Genomic DNA, 23,975 nt, shown 5'->3' with positions numbered 1-23,975 from the left:
TTCTACGTTTTGTGTCGCGCCTGCAGGGTTGAAATATGCTTTTCTCTTTGTTTACTCTGGTGTTATCCTCAGATGTTAGCATTGTTTTCTTTCGCCGAAAAAAAGCCTTTTTGAAATCTGACATGTTGGCTGGATTCACAACAAGTGTAGCTTGAATTTGCTATCTTGCATGTGTGATTTAATGAAAGTTTTTATCGTAATTTATTTGAATTTGGCGCTCTGCATTTTCCCTTGCTTTTGGCCAGATGGGGCGCTATAGCGTCCCACATATCCCAGAGACGTTAACTATTTGCTCATCGTTGTAAGACTGTACATAAACATAATGCCTTTTAAAATGTCTCTATACTTTTGAAACTTTTGTGAGTGTAATGTTTCGTGTTAATTTTGACTTCTGTTTATTATCCATTTCAATTGCTTCGGCAACGTAAACATGTTTCCCATGCCAATAAGGCCCTTTGAAAGGAACTGAGAGACAGAGAGAAAGAGAGAGATGAGAGAGAGGGAGTGGCTATAGGGTGAGTCCTTGATTAAGGGTAGTAGAACAGTCCTGTTCCGGGATTAAATAATCATATTTCGGACTGGCACAGTGCTGTCAATCGATAAGAAGCAGATTACACTCATATAAACCCTACCATCCTCCATCCCAGTATCATGTCTCTCTTTCTCCCTCTCTCTCTGTATGTGTGTGTGTGTGTGTGTGTGCGTGCATGCTCAGTGTTTCCCCTACATTCATTTAGCAGCTTCACCATGCCGCTACTACATAATTGCATTTTGGAGTAGAATGCCTTTTTAAAAGTCACCAGAAGTGACCTTCTTACAGTCGTGGGTGAAGTAGGCAATATTGGGTGAGGTAGGCAAGAATTCCCTTTCTTTTTCGGCATCAGACCTGCCTTATTCTCACTTGAAACCCATTTATTTGATTAATAGATTAGATTACTCATTCTGTCAACATTTGACTTCAGAGTGACGTGTTCTTGCAAGATCATTTTTCACTAAGTAGTTTGGTTGTAGTGAATTACTATATTTTTTAAGGGTGGCTTTAGTGTAACTTAACTTCTACCAGTGTTACATATTTGGTAGCTTGGTGGACTATATTTTTCAGAGTAGCTTACCCAGGGCCGGCTCCAGGCATATGTGACATAAGCGGTCGCATAGGAACTCAGTAGGGGTCTCAACTTACTGTTGAGAGTTAGAATAATAGAATAGACAAGGTGCAATTCAAAGTGTATTGTGCATCAGCAGTTTTCATCTTGTTTTGACAGTCACTGGCAGTCACTCAATTAGCCAAGAAGCCAACATTTTTTTGATTGGTAAGTTGCATTACAACCTGTAATTGAAGTGTTTTTTATTTATTTGGATATCATGTAATGGACATACAAAAAATAGTCCAAATTGGTGAAGTGAAATGGAAAAAAATAGTTGTTTCAAAAAATAAAAAATAAATAAAAACGGAAAAGTGGTGTGTGCATATGTAGTCACCCCCTTTGCTTTGAAGCCCCTAAATAAATCTGGTGCAACTAATTACCTACATAACTCACATAATTAGTTAAATAAAGTCCACCTGTGTGCAATCTAAGTGTCACATGATCTGTCACATGATCTCAATATATATACACCTGTTCTGAAAGGCCCCAGAGTCTGTAACACCACTAAGCAAGGGGAACCACCAAGCAAGTGGCACCATGAAGACCAAGGAGCTCTCCAAATAGGTCAGAGACAAAGTTGTGGAGAAGTACAGATCAGGGTTAGGCTATAAAAAATTTAAATAAACATTGAACATCCCACGGAGCACCATTATATCCAAAGAATATGGCACCACAACAAACCTGCCAAGAGAGGGCCAACCACCAACACTCATGGACCAGGCAAGGATGGCATTAATCAGAGAAGCTACAAAGAGACCAAAGATAATATAATAATAATAATATATGCCATTTAGCAGACGCTTTTATCCAAAGCGACTTACAGTCATGTGTGCATACATTCTACGTATGGGTGGTCCCGGGGATCGAACCCACTACCCTGGCGTTACAAGCGCCATGCTCTACCAACTGAGCTACAGAAGGACCCTGAATGAAGGAGCTGAAAATTTCCACAGCGAAGATTGGAGTATCTGTCCATAGGACCACTTTAAGCCGTACACTCCACAGTGGGCTTTATAGAAGTTTGTCTAGAAAAAAGCCATTGCTTTTTTTTAAGTGTACCTATGAGGAAAATTACAGGCCTCTCATCTTTTTAAGTGGGAGAACTTGCACAATTGGTGGCTGACTAAATACTTTTTTGCCCCACTGTGTATACTGTATTCTATACCATCTACTGCATCTTGCGTATGCCGTTTGGCCATCGTTCATCCATATATTTGTATGTTAATATTCTTATTCATTCCTTTACACTTGTGTTTATAAGGTAGTTGTGAAATGGTTAGATTACAATTAGTTTTTTCCATTTCACTTCACCAATTTGGACTATTTTGTCTATGTCCATTACATGAAATCTGAATACAAATATATTTAAATGACAGGTTTTAATGCCACAAAATAGAAATGCCAAGGGGGATGAATACTTTTGCAAGGCACTGTATTATGGTCTGACATGTCTGCAAAAATGTTTGCAATTTTGTAATGTGTTTTGTTTGGTAAATTGTATTATAAATACTAATTCACATTTGTGTATAAATATTATAATTATATTATTATTAATAATATTAATAATTATTATTATTAATAAGGGACAGAGAAGTTTAAAAAAATAACCCCAAAAGGTTAGTCGGAGGAGCCATTATAAGGGGTTCTCAAAGAAACGTTTTCAAGGGTTCCCCGAAGAACATCTAGGGGTTCCCGCAAAAGGTTCTTCAAAAAAACATTTTCAAGGGTTCTTCGAAGAACTTATAGGGGTCCTGAAATGTTGCGCGATTTTTAACAAAAAGCTGCGAAAATGCGCATGATCCATAACAGGTTTTAAGCAACATTTCTTAAAATCAATCCCATTTACAGTACTAAGTTTTTACAAAAAAAAGGTTTTAAATTATCTAGTACATCCAATATTAAAACAAGTCAATACTTCTCAAAGATGCCCTCTGGTGGTCAAACTAGCACTAACCAGCATTAATTGCAACAATGGCTGACACTTAAATAGCGTGCTGGTAGAACCACTGTAGGCTACCATAAAATGCATTTACATTTTTCTTGGAATAGTATAATATAATATAACCATAATATTAATCAAATTAGTTAAGATACATTTCTAACAGTATAAACTGCACAACAAATTGAATAATAATAACAAATTATAATCAATCCCATATAGTCTGCTCTAACAAAAGTCTTTAAAGTCTCTCCTGTACAGCCAATATTAAAAACAGTCAAATGTATTTGGGAATTCAATCGCATGTTGCAGTTTATTCATTGTTTAATTATTCAATGCTCCCTTGGTGATTTAGTTTTTAACTAAATTGCTTGACTGTATTTAAAGACATGGAAGAGAAACAATGGCCGTATTTGTCTATTACGCACATATCACTCTGAGAGCCACCAGGTGAACACAGACACAATGTTGTCGCTCACCCTCATTCTTCAAAATAAATGCCTGAAACTATGCCTTGTGAAACTAGACACATTAGGGAAGCCATAGAAAAAGGAATCTGGTTGATATCCCAGTGCTACTGCTAATACGTGACCTTTCTGATGCATTGTACATCCTACTATGTATGATAAATAGGATGGTGTGTTAAAAGTAGAGGTCGACTGATTAATCGGAATGGCCGATTAATTAGGGCCGATTACTTTGATACTGTATTGCTTTCACCTATGCAGTCCTATCAGATGCATGGAGGGAAATAAGAAGTGAGCAAGGGCCAGGCCATAAGGGGAGGGGACAACTTTTCGGAAAGGAACACAGCCCGAATCCACTTTCTTTCAAGGATGAAGGAAGCTGGAACACACTACTCCCACCAACCATCATCAACACAAGAGCTCCAAATAGAGCCGAAAAGGGGCCCATACAGAAATACAATGGAGCACTATAATACTCTGCTGCCTGGAAAACAATTCGTTTTCCTCTCCTCCCAGCCGAGACACAATGTACTGTTGAGGCCCAGACACTTATAGAGAGAGAGAAAGAGAGCGAGAGAAAACATTTAATTGAGTTGTGCCTTCATGAACGCTGACTCCCTGCACCCTAAAAATAGCAAACAAGTCATTTTTCACCATTGGATGTGTCTAAGAAGTCTGAGTGGAGCTAGGGGAAAAGTCAGAGACAAAGACGGAAAGTTTGTTAGTTTGAGAGAGTGCAATGTGGCAATTATTTTCTACAGCTATACACTCCAGGGCTCTGATGTGTCTTCCTGAGTAACAAAATAGAATGTGTGTGTGGTGTGTGCATACGTGCGTGCAGGGCCTGCAGTGGAGTAGCTAGGTGGATTTACAGTGGTTGTGAGCCTTTCAGATTGATACTCTCAACTAGGGAGAAAGACCCATTAATTACTACTAACAACTCCGTCCTCTTCAGTACACACACACACACACACACACACACACACACACACACACACACACACACACACACACACACACACACACACACACACACACACACACACACACACACACACACACACACACACACACACACACACACACACACACACACACACACACACACGATATAACCTAAATACTGAACAAAAAACTATGCACTCTCATTAGATTGAGAGATCTGACACACTTACAGCCTTACACACATATTTGCAACTGTCTACACACATGCAGACTCCATTAAATCAATATCTAATCCAATTGTATTTGTCACATGCTTTGTAAACAACCTGTGTAGACTAACAGTGAAATGTTTATTTATTGGCCCTTCCCAACAATGCAGAGAGGAAAAAAAGAGAAATAATAGAAAACTAATTACACAAGGAATAAATACACAATGAGTAATGATAACTAGATAAACAGTGCCCAAGTACCATTCTGGTGACCTGGTCCCTACAGTATGTTTCTGTGTTGTCCTCTGTCCCATACCCATCATGCTCTGCTCCTAGCAGCTCTATTTATATCCCCCTGAAGCCCACGCCTTGGTGACTGAGTGATTGACAGGGTAATCGACAAGCAAGCTTGATCCATCTGACTTCCTCCCACCTCCCACCTCCCTTCCCTGATCGCTCTGACATCACAGTGGCACTCTGCTTTTCAGACATTCAGTCTCCTCATCTTGGATCCCAGACTGTGTGTGTGTGTCTGAGTGAGTGAGTGAGTGAGTGAGTGAGTGAGTGAGTGAGTGAGTGAGTGAGTGAGTGAGTGAGTGAGGATAACTGAATTGGGAATTTGCTATGGCCATGTGTTCCTTTGCTAGGTGGCCCTTCAAATATTGGGATGAGGTCACCTAACAGAGGGACACACACACACACACACACACACACACACACACACACACACACACACACACACACACACACACACACACACACACACACACACACACACACACACACACACACACACACACACACATGTTTTGGGGTCACTAAGCATGCTCAGACACACTCCTTTCATTCTTCTCCAGTGTGGGTGTTTTCAAGGTCACTTCCACCAATTCTCCAAGGGATTATCTCATTACTGACATTAAAGTAATCTAATTGGGCCTTGAAATGAATAGATTAATTTAGCCATTAACAAGTGATAACCTATTAAAAGGGTTTGGGGATTTGTGTGTGTGCGTGCATGTGTGTGTCAGTGTTGCTTTGCGTGTGTTTCTGTGTATTTATGTGGGTTCGCTCACTCACCCTGGTACCTACTTCAGGGTTAATGTGTTTATGGGGAAATCATTACCCCCTTTAACCTCATATCACAGGCAATAACTCACACACTTCAAGAGCAGACAGTCACAAACATACGTCTCTACCTGAGCTCTATCGACATCATTAAGAGACATTATGAACATTTGATGTCATCAGTGGAAGAAAGCAAAACTGTCCAAGCATCCCTTTCTCCTCATTCTACCGCAATCTCCCCCATCCTCCCCTCCCACCCCCTGTAACTAACAGCTGTTCTAATCTCCCTTTAGTGTTTATGTGTGTGTGTGTGTGTGTGCTCGGTCACCGTGTGCGCAATACTGTATGTTGATGTCACACTGGCACAGTGAGTTTGTAAATGTGCCTGTGTGTGTTGTGTGCATACAATTGCATGTATGTGAGAAAGTGTGCATGTGTGCATATTAGAGGTCTTCACAGATATACCCAACCCCAATTATTAATTATTTATTTAACCTTTATTTAACTAGGCAAGTAAATTAAGAATAAATTGTTATTTGCAATGATGGCCTACCACGGCCAAAACCTCCCCCGGATCGTGCGCCGCCCTATGGAACTCCCAATCACGGCTGGTTGTGATAGAGCCCGGGATCGAACCCGGGCTGTATTGACACCTCTAGCACTGAGATGCAGTGCCTTAGATCGCGTGCCATTCGACTACCCGATATCTGACCCTATATCCAAACAAGTCGGACCAAAATTCTGTAGTTGACCCTTGGATCCAAGATCGGATAACACTCTGTTGACAAGGACTTTGGATCTGTCTGAGAATATGTGAAATACCGACTAGATCCCAAATTTTGGGTCAAATCTGGTCCACCCCGGCTCTGAATCGGATTGGGTATTGATTTTCAAAAACATTCCGGGGTTCTGTCATTGTCGGAGGTTCATTTCACAGATTCAATTCGGCTCCGATCCTCATTTTGGGAAGCCCTCTAGTGTATGTGTGTGTGTGTGTGTGTGTGTGTGTGTGTGTGTGTGTGTGTGTGTGTGTGTGTGTGTGTGTGTGTGTGTGTGTGTGTGTGTGTGTGTGTGTGTGTGTGTGTGTGTGTGTGTGTGTGTGTGTGTGTGTGTGTGTGTGTGTGTGTGTGTGTGTGTGTGTGTAAATAAAAAGGTCTGTCACACTTACGACCAGATTAGCCCTCTGCCCGTCCCCATGGGACGCCCACAGAAACTAAAAGGTAATTGTTTTTTAATTAAGCCCCGGGCGCTAAGCCCACTGATATTTAGCAGGGCAGCTTCTAGAGCAGACAGTCACATGCACACACAAAGGACACACAAAGGGCAGACAGACAGACAGACAGACACTCAAGAGAAGAAACAGTATTCATTATGTGTGTGGGGAACACTTAACAAAGCTGTTGCATTTAACAGGCTGGTTCAGTGAGCTGTTTTGTTGTGTGTTTCAGACTGTAGGTTGTGTTTCACACTGTATGTCTGACTTATTTGTTGAACTTGTTAGATTGTTCACAAAAACGCAAAACAGAATGAGCATGTTTAAAGATGGCGCTGTCGTGATTTTGTTAGACATTTTGTATGGTGTTTTGAGTAGATGCCCTTAGTTTTCTTTGCTGCTTATGGAAAAAGTTCAGTTTCACTTTGTAGTGACTTTTAGTCAATAGAATTAACATGCACCAATATGTACACATACCTACCTCATCCTTTGTCTGTTACTCCTTATGAAAAATAACTACCTACTTTTGTAACAAAATGCATTAGAGAGTGTGACCAATCATTGTTAGGGCAAGTCTTTTTTTATACAGATATACATTACTGTGATTTAGACCTGTGCAATTCATTGAACGCTGAATGTCAGTGAATGGACATTTGTCATTCCAAAGAGCTGAAATTATCATTATTTTAAACACATGCCTTTTGCCTCCTTTTACACTGATACAAATGGTCTCTTGCTCCGTGGTTACACATCTTTAGCATATGATTTTATTTCCTTATTCATTTGTGTAAATACAAACACTAAGGTAGAAGATCGCAGCATTCCATCCTGTGCTTACATTAATAATTATGCAGAACCTTGTCCATAATATAAGTTGGACAAATAATAGAATGTTAAAATCATGTTAATCATTAAGTAGTGATCAGGTTTAGAGAACATGATCAAATCCATTTGAAGCTACAAATTTAATTAAAATAAAATGATCTTTACCTAACCGTGTTAAATTGATTATATTCCATTACAATGCATTTACTTGAAGAAATTATATTTGCTTGACAAAAATAAAATAATTAAACTGAAAAATAAAGAATTGTGTTTATCCTCTTGAAGCTAGGGGGCACTATTTTTATGTATGGAAAAATAACATTCCCAAAGTAAACAGCCTATTTCTCAGGACCAGATGCTAGAATATGCATATAATTGACAAATTAGGATAGAAAACACTCTGAAGTTTCCAAAACTGTCAAAATACTGTCTGTGAGTATTAACAGAACTGATATTGCAGGCGAAACCCTGAGGAAAATCAAACCAGGAAGTGGCTTCTATTTTGAAAACTCCATGTTCCATTGCCTGCCTTAGCTCCATTTAAAGCGATATCAACCAGATTCCTTTTTCTATCGCTTCCTCAAGGTGTCAAGTCTTTAAACATATTTTCAGGCTTTTATTTTGAAAATTGAGCGAGAAAGATAACATCGCAACATTGTATGGCCGGGTGCCAGCAGCGTTTTGCTTGGCGCAACACAGTTTGGGCAGCCATTGCCTTTCCCTCTCCTACTGCAAAAGACATTTGCGGTTGATATATTATTGATTATATATTTTAAAAACAACCTGAGGATTGATTATAAAAAAAACATTTGACATGTTTCTGTGGACATTACAAATACTATTTGGGATTTGTCTGCGTTGTCGTGACTGCTCTTACCTGTGGATTTCTGAACATAACGCGCCAAACAAACTGAGGTATTTTGGATATAAAAATAATCTTTATGGAACAAAATGAACGTTTATTGTGTAACTGGGAGTCTCGTGAGTGAAAACATCAGAAGATTAATTTGATTGCTTTTCTGATTTTCGTGACCAAGCTACTTGATGCTAGGTGTTCATAATGTTTTGTCGAGCGATCGATAAACTTACACAAATGCTTGGATTGCTTTCGCTGTAAAGCACATTTTCAAAATCTGACACGACAGGTGGATTAACAAAAGGCTAAACTGTGTTTTGCTATATTGCACCTGTGATTTAATGAATATAAATATTTTTAGTAATATTATTTGTATGTGGCGCTATGCAATTTAGCGGTTGTCGATGACAATTATCTCGCTAAAGGGATGGGTAGCGTCAATAAGTTATCTAACATGTTGCGTTCATGCTGAACCGATGTACAAATTTGAATTAAGTAAATTCAAAGCACCATTTTTGTCTGTGTACTTGTGATACCCCGGAGGGCAATGCACCGATGACGTTGAGAGAGCAAGAGGAAGGGAGAGATGGTGAAAAGAAAGAGCTGAATGAGTATCTGACTGATAGTGAGAGAAGGCATCAGGAGTGAAATGCTGATGAGATTGGAAGGGATGCAGAGACACGCACAGAGAGGGAGAGGGAATGAAAGTCAAGGAGATAAAAAATGTGAGAGTCAGATAGAGAGAGATGAGAGGAAGGAAGGGAGAGAGAGAAATGAAGAGGGGAATGAGAGAGCCTGATGGAACTTGAGTGTGTGTGACAGAAGGAGAGAAGGAAGTAGAGATTGAGACAAAATAAATGAAAGGACAGATCAATAGAAGTTCAAGACTGTTTTTTACATGTTTGTGTGCTAACTCCTAAACCTAACCTCTTTTTCTAACCCTAACCCTAACTGTAACCTTAACCCTAAACTTAACCCCAAAAATAGCCTTTGTCCCCGTGGGGACCACGAGGGAGAATTGTCCTTGTTTTACTATCCTTGTGGGGACTTTTGGGGATATCCGTTACATACACACACAGGTAAGGCTCTGTTCAATGTACGAGTCACACACACTACAAACACACACATACAGTCCCTTCAGAAAGTATTCACACTTCCAGACTTTTTCAACAACTTGTTGTCTCACAGCCTGAATTTAAAATGGACTAAATGGAGATTTTGTGTTACTGATCTACACGCAATGCCCCATAATGTCAAAGTAGAATTATGTTTTTAGAAATGTTTACAAATGGAGGAAAAATGAAAATTAGTCATTAGTTATTAAATATTTAACCCTTATGTTACAGCAAGCTTAAATAAGTCCAAGAGAAAAAATGGGATAACAAGTCACAGTAAGTTGCATGGACTTACGCCTTATCTCCAAAAATAATTTTTAAAAGGTGCATGGACTCACTCTGTGTGCAATATTGTGAAGCACAGATTCTACCACAAAGACCTGGGAGGCTTTCCATTGGTTCGCAAAGAGGGCACCTACTGATAGATAGGTTAAAAAAAGCAGACATTGAATATTCCTTTGAGCATGGTGAAGTTAAATAAACATATTCCAAAACATGCATCCTGTTCGGAAAAAGGCTCTACAGTAATACTGCAAAACATTTGGTAAATAAATATTTTTTTATCCTGAATACAAAGTGTTATGTTTGGGGATATAATATATAATAATAATAATATATGCCATTTAGCAGACGCTTTTATCCAAAGCAACTTACAGTCATGGGTGCATACATTCTATGTATGGGTGGTCCCGGGAATCAAACCCACTACCCTGGTGTTACAAGCGCCATGCTCTACCAACTGAGCTACAGAAGGACCACAGATATCCAACACAACACATCACTGAGTACCACTCTTCATATTTTCAAGCATGGTGGTGGCTGCATCATGTTATGGGTATGCTTGTCATTGGCAAGGACTAGGTAGTTTTTGGGGGGATAAACATAAATGGAATAGTGCTCAGCACAGGCAAAATCCTAGAGGAACTTGGTTGATTCTGCTTTCCAACAGACAGGACAATTACCTAAAACACACAGCCAAATATACATTGGAGTTGTTTACCAAGACAACGATGAATGTTCCTGAGTGGCCTGTATTGACTCAGGGAGTTGAATACTTATGTAATCAAGATAGTTTTTTTTATGAATGGAAAATAAAACACATATGTTTGAATGTTTCTTCCACTTTGACATTATGGGGTATTGTGGGTAGATCATCTCCATTTAATACATTTTAAATTCAGGCTTTATCACAACAAAATGTGGAAGAAGTCAAGGGGTGTGAATACTTTCTGAAGGCACTGTATACACACACATTATTATTTTCTGTCACACGCACACACCTCTTTTTCTTTTTCCACTTGTCATTTTCCCACAATACAGGCACAATATAAGCCGTGATGGGGGAAAAACTCCAATAAATGGAAACTCAACAGTCAATCATATTCCACTCTCTAACGTGCTGCTCTTTTCCCCTCCTGTAGTGCTGTATACACTATTATACTGCTTGTTTTACTCAGTGCTGACAATATGTTCTCCATGGTCCCCTGCAGGCCTCCTGCAGATTACAGACTATTTATAGAATGATTTATCTTTAATCTCCTACTGACATAGTCATTCTCCACAATGTATTGCACTGTGTTTACCTCTCAGGGCATGCTCTGCCTTTTCTCTCTCGTGCCCTCTCGTTCTCTCTCTTTATATTTTTTATATCTCACTCCATTTTTCTCTTTATTAATTGTCTCTCTTCTGCTCTACAATTAGGCCCTCGAGTTATATCTCCACCCATTACATCCGACTGATACTGACACATGTAGGCTGCCGACGAGTCATCTTCTCACACAAACTCAAGTGCACACACACACACACACACACACACACACACACACACACACACACACACACACACACACACACACACACACACACACACACACACACACACACACACACACACACACACACACACACACACACACACACACACACACACACACACACACACACACACACACACACACACACGGCCCTCAGCCATGTTAGAACTAAATACAGGTCAATTGAGTGACTGAACTGATGTTGGCGTGTCAGAGAGAGGCTTTGATTAATCATTCATGGTCATGTAACGTTATGCTTCATGCAGAGCCAGAAGAATGCAGATGCTACAGTACAGCACATATCTATGATACATCACTTGAAACCATCATAGAAGCCTTGAGGAGACACAAAGGAAGAGGGACTGAGTGTAATGTTTACTGTTAATTTCAAATAGTTTTTTTGTTAAGGTTAAATTTGTTTCTTCTCACCTTTGTTTATTGCACTTGCTTTGGCACCGTAAACATTTATATTTTAGTCACGTAGCAGACACTCTTATCCAGAGCGACTTACAGGAGCAATTAGGGTAAGTGCCTTGCTCAAGGACATAGACAGATTTTTTTGCCTAGTTGGATCAGGGATTCGAACCAGTGCAGATCCGGTTACTGACCCAACACTCTTAACCACTAAGCTACCTGCCACATATGTTTCCCATGCCAATAAAGGCACTTTGAATGTAATTTAACTGCAAGGGGGAGAGAGAAGAAGGAAGGGAAGTAGCATATGCAGGGGCACCAATAGAATATTGACGAAGCCAGTGCCTAAAGAGCTGATGATGTATAAATTGGAGGAGGGCACATGAAGCAAAGCTGTAGGGTGTGCAGGGTGGCACTAGACACACCCTGTAGAGAGAGTGGCAGGGAGGAGAAAATGAGAAAATGAGGAGGGGGAGTGGGAAAAGGTCAAAAGAGGTAGGAGAATATGAGAAGCAAAGAAGTGAGTAAGAGTGGAGAAGAGGCGCAAAAATAAGGAAATGAGAGGGGAAAAGTGCATAAGGGAGGAGGAGAGAGGAAAGATAACATAAGGAAGAGGGGAGAGAGAATAAGAGAGGTATCGTTGTTTTTTATGTGAGTAGGGTTAGGCTTGATGGTCTGAACTGAGGGAGGATTACTGATCATACACACGGTCTCATGTAATGACTCAGACATTTCGCCTAGAGGGTTGGTTTAGGTTTAGTTTTTGAGTTTGGGGTTAAGGTTAGAGGTAGGGTTAAGGATAAGAGGTTAGGCAAAATAGGATTTTGATTGGGAATACATTTGTTGGTCCCCATAAGGACAGTTAAACAAGGGTTATGTGTGTGTGTATGTGCATGCGTGTTGGTTCTTATATCCTTGTGGGGGACCTAAAATCCCCTTTTCCCACATCCCCATGAGGACAAAGGTTATTTTAAGCTCAAGAGTTAGGTTTCGAGCCTCCCGAATGGCGCAGTGGTCTAAGGTACTGCATCGCAGTGCTAGCTGTGCCACTAGAGATTCTGGGTTTGAGTCCAGGCTCTGTCGCAGCCGGCCGTGACCGGGAGACCATGGGATGGCGCATAATTGTCCCAGCGTCGTCCGGGTTAGGCCGGCATTGTCTCATTCGCGCACTAGCGACTCCTGTGGTGGGATGGGCGCAGTGCACGCTAGGTGTACGGTGTTTCCTCTGACACATTGGTGCAGCTGGCTTCTGGGTTGGATGGGCATTGTGTCAAGTAGCACTGTGGGTTGTGTTTCGGAGGACGCATGGCTCTCAACCTTTGCCTCTCCCGAGTCCGTATGGGAGTTGCAGTGATGAGACAATACTGTAACTACTACCAACTGGGTACAATGAAATTGGGGAGAAAAAGGGGTGAAAATACAAGCCATCACTTGTTTGTTTGCTGGAAATCATCTCTATCACTGCCTCTCTCTCGCTCTCTGTTCCAGGCCCAATCTAACCTGTTCAGGTCAGGGCTGGTCATAGTTAGTGGATGTCAAACACCGGCCAAAATTGACAATGAAACTAGAATACACAGCAGAGCCATAAATGGGTACTCCCAAAATATGAACAATGACCATCTGCCTTCCCTTCACTATGAGAGAGACCAGGAAAACAATGGACGAGTCAGCAGAGGAATAACATTCTGAGTGTGAATGTCTGCATCAATCTAATCTCTGTACAATCAACTGCTGCATTCATCCATTCCAACCGTATAGTTTGGTATGGTGACGATCACTTTGACTCCACATCACCCATCTGGACTACAGTAATCGACATTACCACTGGACCCTCACTGGGATAAAAGCCTTCACATACTGGGAGGGAGAGAGCTCTCTATCATGTCAATTATATCGCTGTGTTTTCTCTCAAGACACTCTCTGTCTTAGTAATGTCTCTTCCCTGCCTTTCTGTCACATTCTCTATCTTCATAACTGCCCAGACTGTCTCCTCATCTCTCTATCTCCCACTCCCTATGGGAACAAGACCCATCCATAAAGGTTAGAGTACTGTAAATTAGGTATCCTAACGAAGAGCAGGACTGTGGGGTGGACGTGACCGCAATGTGCTATTCTAAAACAAAACATTCATAAAAACTGGGCCATTAGTATGAGCCTGGGCCAAGAGGCATTAATGCAACCTCACAATCTCCTCATAACCAGAGCACTAGATGGATAATAGCCATTACTGCCACGATATATGGGAATACTGAGAGAGAGAGTGAGGGAACAGAAAGGTTAAATAGAGAGAAATACCAAGAGAAATGTTTAGGATGCAAGTAAATGACAGCTATAGAGCTTGGCAGAGAAAGAGGAGGAGAGAATAGGATGTTGCCATTTCTACCTGAACCCTTTGCAACGTACCAACAAATGGGTGTGATCATTCTACAGTCGTCCCTGCAGCGTACGATCAAACCGGTGTGATTAATATTTATTTAGAACATCCAGTTTCGATTGACGCAACAATCACGGTTTGAGTTTTCACAGAAACAAGTCTATTTTTGGATGCAATGTTCAGACATTGCATAACACAATCATCCAAACTAGAAAATGTAGGCTACATTAGTCCTGGCGCCTACTGAGGAAAGATTGACATAACACAAGAGGTCATATATAGCTAACTCTCAGCAGACAGAAACCACAATATGAATTAGCTAATAGCAATTACTATTTACAATCAATTTTCATGAAAATTATATATTTTTAATAATTTAATTTGAATTCGGCGCCCTGCAATTCAGCGGATGTTGACGGAAATGATCCCGCTAAAGGGATGGGTGCATCAAGAAGATAACAACCTCTACTCTTCTAGGAAGGCTTTCCACTAGATGTTGGAACATTGCTTCTGGGACTTGCTGCCATTCAGCCATAAGAGCATAAGGGAGGTTGGGCACTGATGTTGGGCGAATAGGCCTGGCTTTGAAGTCGGCGTTCCAGTTCATCCCAAAGGTGTCCGATGGGGTTGAGGTCAGGGATCTGGGCCGGCCAGTCAAGTTCTTCTCTGGGAAAAAAAAAACATTTCTGTATGGACCTAGTTTTGTGTCATGCTGAAACAAAAAAGGGCCATCCCAAACTGGAAGTACAGAATGCCATTGTATGCTGTAGCGTTAAGATTCTCTTTACTGGAACTAAGGGGCCTAGCCCGAAACAGGAAAAACAGCCACAGACCATTATTCCTCCTCCACCAAACTTTCCAGTTGGCACTACGCATTTGAGCAGGTAGCGTTCCCCTTCTCCATCTGCCAAACCCAGATTAGTCTGTCAGACTGCCAGATGGTGAGGCGTGATTCATCACTCCGGAGAACACGTTTCCAAATAAAATCAAGTGAAATTATATTTATCATATACACATGGTTAGCAGAGGTTATTGCGAATGTAGCAAAATGCTTACGCTTCTCGATCTGACAGCGCAGCAGTATTTAACAGGTATCTAACAGGTAAAACAATTCCACAACAAAACCTGATATCTAACAAATTGCGCAGCAGTATTTAACAGGTATCTAACAGGTAAAACAATTCCACAACAAAACCTAATATCTAACAAATTGCACAACAAAACCTAATAAACACAATCTAGAAAAGGAAGGGGATGAGAATAATTAAGTATAAAATATATATGGATGAGCGGTGACAGAGCGGCTAAAATGCAGTAGATAGCAAAGAATAGATAATGAAGGATACAGTATACAGCATATACAGTTGAAGTCGGAAGTTTACATACACTTAGGTTGTAGTCATTAAAACTCATTTTTTCAACTACTCCACAAAATTCTTGTTAAAGAAATTATAATTTTGGTAAGTTGGTTAGGACATCTACTTTCTGCATGACAAAAGTCATTTTTCCAACAATTGTTTACAGACAGATTATTTTACTTATAATTCACTGTATCACATTTCCAGTGGGTCAGAGGTTCACATACACTAAGTTGATGGTGGCTTTAAAAAGCTTGGGCAATTCCAGAAAATGATCTCATGGCTGTAGAAGCTTCTGATAGGCTAATTGACATAATTTCAGTCAATTGGAGGTGTGCCTGTGGATGTATTTCATGGCCTACCTTCAAACTCAGTGCCTCTTGGCTTGACATCATGGGAAAATGAATCAGCCAAGACCCCAGAAAAAAATTGTAGACTGCTCAGGAAGGTGACACGTTCTGTCTCCTAGAGATGAACGTACTTGCTAGGAGTGGTGGGTGGGAGTCAGGCGCAGAGAGCAGAGGTTTAGGGAAAAACATATTTATTCCGGTAAGACAGGTCACGCCAAAAACAACAGGCAAAATAATGACACACAACCATCCACAAACAGAACAGAGAACCAAGCCCGCACAAAGCAGTTGGGCATAGAAGGCTTAAATAGCCCTGAACCAAACCCCAAACGAGAAACAGGTGAAACTAATACAGACATAACCAACAGAAAAGGAAAAGGGAATCGGTGGCAGCTAGTAGACCGGTGACGACGACCGCCGCCTGAACAGGGCGAAGTGAATGGTGGCCTACCTTCAAACTCGTGCCTCTGGCTCATCATGGGAAAATGAATCAGCTTACCCCAGAAAAAAATTGTAGACTGCTCAGGGAAGGTGGAGCCACCTTCGGTGAAAGTCGTGACAGTACTTGGTGTGCAAAAGTGCAAATCAATCCCAGATCAACAGCAAAGGACCTTGTGAAGATGCTGAAGGAAACAGGTACAAAAGTATCTATATCCACAGTAAACAGAGCCCTATATCGACATAACCTGAAAGGCCGCACAGCGGAAGAAGCCACTGCTCAAATAACGCCATTAAAAGCCAGACTACGGTTTGCAACTGTACATGGGGACAAAGACGTACTTTTTGGAGAAATGTCCCCTGGTCTGATGAAACAAAAATAGAACTGTTTGGCCATAATGACCATTATTATGTTTGGAGGACAAAGGGGGAGTCTTGCAAGGCGAAGAGTTGTAAGTCGCTCTGGATAAGAGCGTCTGCTAAATGACTTAAATGTAAATGTAAATGAAGAGAACACCATCCCAACCGTGAAGCACGCGGGTGGCACCATCATGTTGTGGGGGTGCTTTGCTGCAGGAGGGACTGATGCACTTCAGAAAATAGATGGCATCGTGAGAGGGGAAAATTATGTGGATATATTGAAGCAAAATCTCAAGACATCAGTCAGGAAGTTAAAGCTTGGTCGGAAATGGGTCTTCCAAATGGACAATGACCCAAGCATACTTCCAAAGTTGTGGCAAAATGGGTTAGGACAACAAAGTCAAGGTATTGGAGTGGCCATCACAAAGCCCTGACATCAATCCTATAGAACATTTGTGGGCAGAACTGAAAAAGTGTGTGCGAGCAAGGAGACCTACAAACCTGACTCAGTTACACCATCTCTGTCAGGAGGAATGGGCCAAAATGTACCCAACTTATATGTGGGGAGCTTGTGGAAGGCTACCTGAAATGTTTGACCCACGTTAAACAATTTAAAGGCAATGCTACCAAATACTAATTGAGTGTATGCAAACTTCTGACCCACTGGGAATGTGATGAAAGAAATTAAAGCTGAACTAAATCATTCTCTCTCCTATTATTCTGACATTTCACATTCTGTGTTGATCCTAACTGACCGAAGACAGGGAATTTTTAATAGGATTAAATATCAGGAATTGTGACAAACTGAGTTAAAATGTGTTTGGCTAAGGTGTATGTAAACTTCTGACTTCAGCTGTACATATGAGATGAGTAATGACAGATATGTAAACATTCTTAAAGTGGCATTATTAAGTGACTAGTGTTCCATTTATTTAAGTGGCCAATGATATTAAGTCTGTAGGTAGGCAGCCGCCTCTGTGTGGCTGTTTAACAATCTGATGGCCTTGAGATAGAAGCTGTTATTCAATCTCTATGTCCCAGCTTTGTTGCACCTGCACTGACCTCGCCTCCTGGATGGAAGCGGGGGAAACAGGTAGACGCTTGGATGGTTATTGTCCTTGCTGATCTTTTTTGCCTTCCTGTGAAATTGCGTGTTGTAGGTGTCTTCAAGGGCAGGTAGTTTGCCACTGGTGATGCGTTGTTCTGATCGCACCATCCTCTGGATAGCCCTGTGGTTGTGGGTTGTGGGTGGTGCTGTTGCCATACCGGCGGTGATACAGTCCGACAGGATGTTCTCAATTGTGCACCTGTAAAAGTTATTGAGGCTTTTCGGTGACAAGCCACATTTTTAAGCCTCCTGAGGTTGAACAGGCACTGTTGTGCCTTCTTTACCACACTGTCTATGTGAGTGGACCGTTTCAGTATGTACACCGAGGAACTTAAAACCATACTCTGAGTCGCATCGTTGTTGGTAATCAAGCCTACCACTGTAGTGTCGTCTGCAAACTTGATGATTGAGTTGGAGGCGTGCATGGCCACGCAGTCGTGGGTGAACAGGGAGTACAGGAGAGGGCAAAGAACGCACACTTGTGGGACCCCAGTGTTGAGGATCAGCGGACTGGAGATGTTGTTTCCTACCTTCACCACCTGGGGATGGCCCGTCAGGAAGTCCAGGACCCAGTTGCACAGGGCGGGATGAGACCCATGTTCTCAAGCTTAATAATGAGTTTGGAGGGTACAAAGGTGTTGAATGCTGAGCTGTAGTCAATGAACAGCATTCTTACATAGGTATTCCTCTTTTCCAGAAGGGATAGGGCAGTGTGATGGCGATTGCATCATCTGTGGACCTTTTAGAGCAGTAAGCAAATTGGCGTGGGTCTAGGGTGACAGGTAGGGTGGAGGTCATATGGTCCTTGACTCGTCTCTCAAAGCACTTAATGATGACAGAAGTGAGTGCTAAGGGCGATAGTCATTTAGTTCAATTACCTTAGCTTTCTTGGGAACCGGAACAATGGTGGCCATCTTGAAGCATGTGGGGACAACATACTGGTGATAGGGATTGATTGAATATGCCCGTAAACACGCCAGCCAGCTGGTCTGCACATGCTCCGAGGACACGCCTAGGGATGCTGCCTGGGCCGGCTGACATCGGCCACAGAGAAGGAGACCCCACTGTCTTTGGTAGCGGGCCGTGTCAGTGGCATTGTATTGTCGTCAAAGCGCGCAAAGTAGCTGTTTAATTTGTCTTGGAGCAAGACGTCGATGTCCGTGACGGGGCTGATTTTCCTTTTGTAAACCATGATTGTCTGTCTACCCTGCCACATACATCTCGTGTTTGAGCCGTTGAATTGCGACTCCTCTTTGTCTCTATACTGACACTTTGCTTGTTTGATTGCCTAACCTTTATTTAACTAGGCAAGTCAGTTAAGGGAATAACTATACAGTTTTTTTCGGCTATGCTTCCAGTCGTCTCGCCATGATTAAATGCGGTGGTATGTGCTTTCAGGTTGCTCCAGAGTCCAATGGCGGTGACCTTTACATCACTCAAGCCGAGACTTGGCATTTTGATCTTAGGCTTGTGTGCAGCTGCTCGGCCATTGAAACCCATTTCATGGAGCTCCCGACGAACAGTTATTGTGCTGACGTTGCTTCCAGAGGCAGTTCGGAACTCGGTAGTGTGTGTTGCAACCGAGGACAGACAATTTTTCATGCTATGTGATTCGCCACTCGACACTCCCATTCTGTGAGCTTGTATTGGTTACCACTTGGCGGCTGAGCCGTCGTTGCTCCTAGACACACGCACACACACACACCTCACAACTCACTCCTAGACGTTTCCACTTCAAAATAAGAGCACTTACAGTTAACTGGGGCAGCTCTAGCAGGGCAGATATTTTACGAACTGCTTGTTGGAAAGTTGGCATCCTATGATGTTGAAAGTCACCGAGCTCTTCAGTAAGGCCATTCTACTGTTAATGTTTGTCTATGGAGATTGCATGGCTTTGTGCTCGATTGTATACACCTGTCAACAACGTGTGTGGCGGAAATAGCCAAATCTACTAATTTGAAGGCATGTCCACATACTTTTGTAAATATTGTGTATAAAGCATTCAAATTCATTTACGACACTCCATTGCAATGCATTCACTTAAGGTAATGGACACTTTATAACTTGAGTGACAGTTGAAATCAAATAGTTTTTAGTTATTATTTGAGCCATAAATCAATTATCAAATGCCGGAAGATCAAGTAATTTACCATTGATGTGGGTAATGGCAGAAATCAGTGCTTCATTTCAAGTTATTGTCCTTGGGCTTTCTGACTGTTGTTAAATTAATTCAAATGATTGGTACTTCTGAATTTGTTATCATATCATTTTCTCTCACAACTTATCACTATGTCACCTTGCATTGTGTAGCATAGCTGTGTGTGTGTTGCGTGCAAGTTAGTGTTGAGTGTAAGAATGTGTGTTTCAAGACAAACAGCCCGACCTGGCCACCTAGTCCAGGGGGAATGATGCGTGTCCACACTCCTGCGGTCCTGTGCCACTGATGTAACGCATACTAATGACCCAGGGCCCTGGTCCTGGTGGAGCACAAAGGTAGAGAAGCATAGGTGCTGCACTCTGTGCCCAGGGTTGACTCACCCTTCATGGGGTAAAACTGAGCGGGAGTGGTGAATGGAGGGGTGGTGTAGGAACAGGGGCCAATGTGTTAGTCACAGGGCAAGGGGACTGAAGGGACAATATAACTGGATGGATTGTTGCTTTAGGCTATTTTATGGATGGCATCTGCCAGTGTTAATGCGCACTTTCTCTCCCTGATACACACACACTTTCTCTCTCTCTGTCTTGCTTTCTCTGTCTCTCCATCTCACACCACACACAAACTCCCCAGAAAGTGTAATGAGAGTAAGAGGACACTCCTCCTGAGACCAGAGTGCCCTTCAGCATATTTGCAGACAGTGATTACACAGACAGAACAGAGCTGAGTGCAATGCAAATAGCCATCGGGGCCTTCGACGCTCTCCAGCGCAAATACACCAGACTCATGACACACGCACACACACACTGCGAGTGATTTTACTTGGCCCCACAACTTTTCTGATCCCGGTCAATTTGTAGTCTACAAATTATTTGTAATTATGTTCCGACCCCCTGTCCATCCGCTCAAGAAATCGGACCACGGGTGAATCTAGTTGATGATCCCTGGTATAGGGTTATGGCCAGCACTGTCAGCCCAGAGGCCAGGCTATTTCCCGAGTAGGAGAGCCAGGTAACAGCGAGACAAGCCCAGAGAGAACAAGCCGAGCGCACATTCATCATCAAGAAGCACTGTTACCGCCGGCCAGACAGTGAGCGCACCCATGGGAGTCCAGACGAGCCCAGAATGACTGATCCTCTCAGGGTGAGCCCAACGAGCCCAGAATGTCTGATGCGACCCAGGGGAGGGTAATTGAGTGTAAAATGATGGAATTCTCCCACTGGGTGCAGGACGGTAAGTCGGCTCCTCCCAAGGGAGGTTAAACGAGCGAAGAATTACTGGTGAAACCCACGGGAAGGTGGCCAAGTGCAGAATGCATAGGTCTGTATTATGATAAGTTAGAAAAGTGTGGAGTGAGTGTTATTAACAGGAGATGGTAGTAACAGAGTAGTGATCAGACGAGGTTGGCTGCTCACAGGGAGATTCAACCAACACAGATGGTTGGTTAAATGAGCAAAGAACAAGTGCCTACTTTGTACTAGGGAATTAACCAGCGAGTGAAAGAGGGAAATTTACTGTTTTTAAAAACTCTCCCATTATGTCTATCATGCACTTTCTCTGTTTCTGTACATTTCTGTTTGCGCTCACTAATCTACAGGTGAGTATGACATCCTGCCATTTAATGCGCTTGAAATGTCACATACTATAAAACCTTATATTTTCCCATACCTAAAATGCATACTATTTAGAATGCAAGTGTTGGTATTCAGACATGGAGCAAGAGAGAATATATAGCAAGAGATGAATTGAGAGAGGGAAATTAAAGACCCGAGAGCGAGAGTGAGAGTGAGAGGTGGAGAGAGAAAGAGGGAGATTTGCCTTGGGAGAAACGATGAAATAAATTAAATCCAAGGCTAACATGCGTGTTAAAGCGTGATTGCAGCCGTTTGCTAATGATAATTGGTTCCACTGTACACACACAGTTTTGTATTGCTATCCTTGTGGGAACGAAATCTTTTATTCCCATTCAAAATCCTATTTCCCCTAACCCTTAACCAAACCATAACACTAACCCTGTGCCTAACATTAACCCCAAACCCTAACTATAAAACTATACCTAACCCTAACTTCTAACACTAACTGTAACACCTAAAATAGCATTTTTCCTTGATGGGATTGTCAAAATGTCCCCACTTGTCCGAATTTTCCTTGTTTAAGACTTCCTTGTTTAGGAATTCTGGTACCCGCAAGGATAGTTAAACAAAAACACACACAAACAGTTGTGTTTGCGGCTGGCCAGCTCTAATCCTCCTGAGCAGCTGGTCCATATTTCATCGCTCCCTGCAGTGTCTCTGACTAAAGCGGTCATTTGCAACCTCGCGATATATCCTTCAGTGTAATAACAAGTAGACTACAGTTTATTAAAAATACAAACTCATTGTACCTCTTACTCACAGCTATACCATAGTGCATGGTGGTTCAGGCATTCACAATGCACCTCTCTCTCTCTCTCTCTCTCACACACACACACACACACACACACACACACACACACACACACACACACACACACACACACACACACACACACACACACACACACACACACACACACACACACACACACACACACACACACACACACACACACACACACACAACTTCTCTACCTTGTTAGTTTGTTTACTCCACCACAGCGGAGACAAGACTGTACACACAGGCAATAACACACACGCTCTCACACCTGCACATACACAGCAGACACACACACAGCAAACACACGCACACACACACACACAGCAGACACGCACACACACACAGCAGACACACACACAGCAGAGCCTGATTACTTGACGTGCAGCTGAGGCAGTAAATCAGTCCCGTATCCAGCCAGGAATATGCAGACACACACTGTGGAGGTGACAACCACAGGCGTCAACACTCTCCCAAACAGATAACAGGATGGAGAGAGTTGTTGACAGAAACATGAGTCACAATTTAAATATGCAAGCCCCAAAATAGTCAGAGATGTGAAAGGACTTGGTGATGAGGTGAGGTAATATAATCATATAACAATGTTATAAATTAACATCCAGCAAAAGTAGTATTTCACTCTTTAACTTTATCAAAAGCCATGAATAAAACTAGGCATTCTTGAGAGACAAAGTGCTATAAAAATGCCCCAACCCAAAAAGATGAACAAACTAACCCACACAGTTAATCAACTCTATCACAATACAGAACCAAAACTCTGAATGAACAGACAAAACAAATGAACGAATGACTGAAACAGGAATGAAAGAGCGTCGGACAGAACTCTTCCTCTCCCTGTCTTTCGTTCTGTGACTCACCTTGCAGAGTTTGTGATAACGTGGGGATGAGATGGCCATTCTCTGGAGCCTGTGTAGGAAGACCACCACTTTCTGAAGGGAGGTGCGGACCATGGCCATCATCGTACGAGTGCCACAGGTCTGCAGCCTGCTCAGAGTCTGCATGGCCCTCTAGCACTGCCCAGGCCCGCTCATATCCTATCCTCCTCCTCCCCCCAGAGATGCACCACAGCAGTCACAGAGTGACGTGAACACACACACTGTCTGAGACACACACTCCGACCCAGCATGCCCCCGCAAAAGCGTATATACTGGCACACACACAGTGCGCGGCCATTCACGGCACATGCGCACTCTTACAGCAAATACTCTCTCTCTCTCTCTCTCTCTCTCTCTCTCTCTCTCTCTCTCTCTCTCTCTCTCTCTCTCTCTCTCTCTCTCTCTCTCTCTCTCTCTCTCTCTCTCTCTCTCTCTCTCTCTCTCTCTCTCACACACACACACACAATCTCCCTCACACTCTCCCCTCATGCGCCCTCACACTCGTGCTCAGGCATTT

At 42.3% G+C, this 23,975-nt stretch overlaps 1 protein-coding gene across 1 annotated transcript in view; it reads right to left on the bottom strand.

Annotated features, from left to right (window-relative positions):
- Positions 1–23,750, bottom strand: part of LOC123991024 (utrophin-like) — a 172,398-nt gene extending 148,648 nt beyond the window's left edge. Inside the window, 1 exon segment of the mRNA XM_046292145.1 lies at positions 23,441–23,750. Within this exon segment, the coding sequence (XP_046148101.1) occupies positions 23,441–23,584 (144 nt within the window). The 5' untranslated portion in view covers positions 23,585–23,750.
- Between the last annotated feature and the right edge of the window lie 225 nt (positions 23,751–23,975).

This window comes from Oncorhynchus gorbuscha, linkage group LG12, assembly GCF_021184085.1.
Source record: "Oncorhynchus gorbuscha isolate QuinsamMale2020 ecotype Even-year linkage group LG12, OgorEven_v1.0, whole genome shotgun sequence".
NCBI lineage: Eukaryota > Metazoa > Chordata > Actinopteri > Salmoniformes > Salmonidae > Oncorhynchus > Oncorhynchus gorbuscha.
This window is presented reverse-complemented; position numbering and strand designations above follow the sequence as displayed.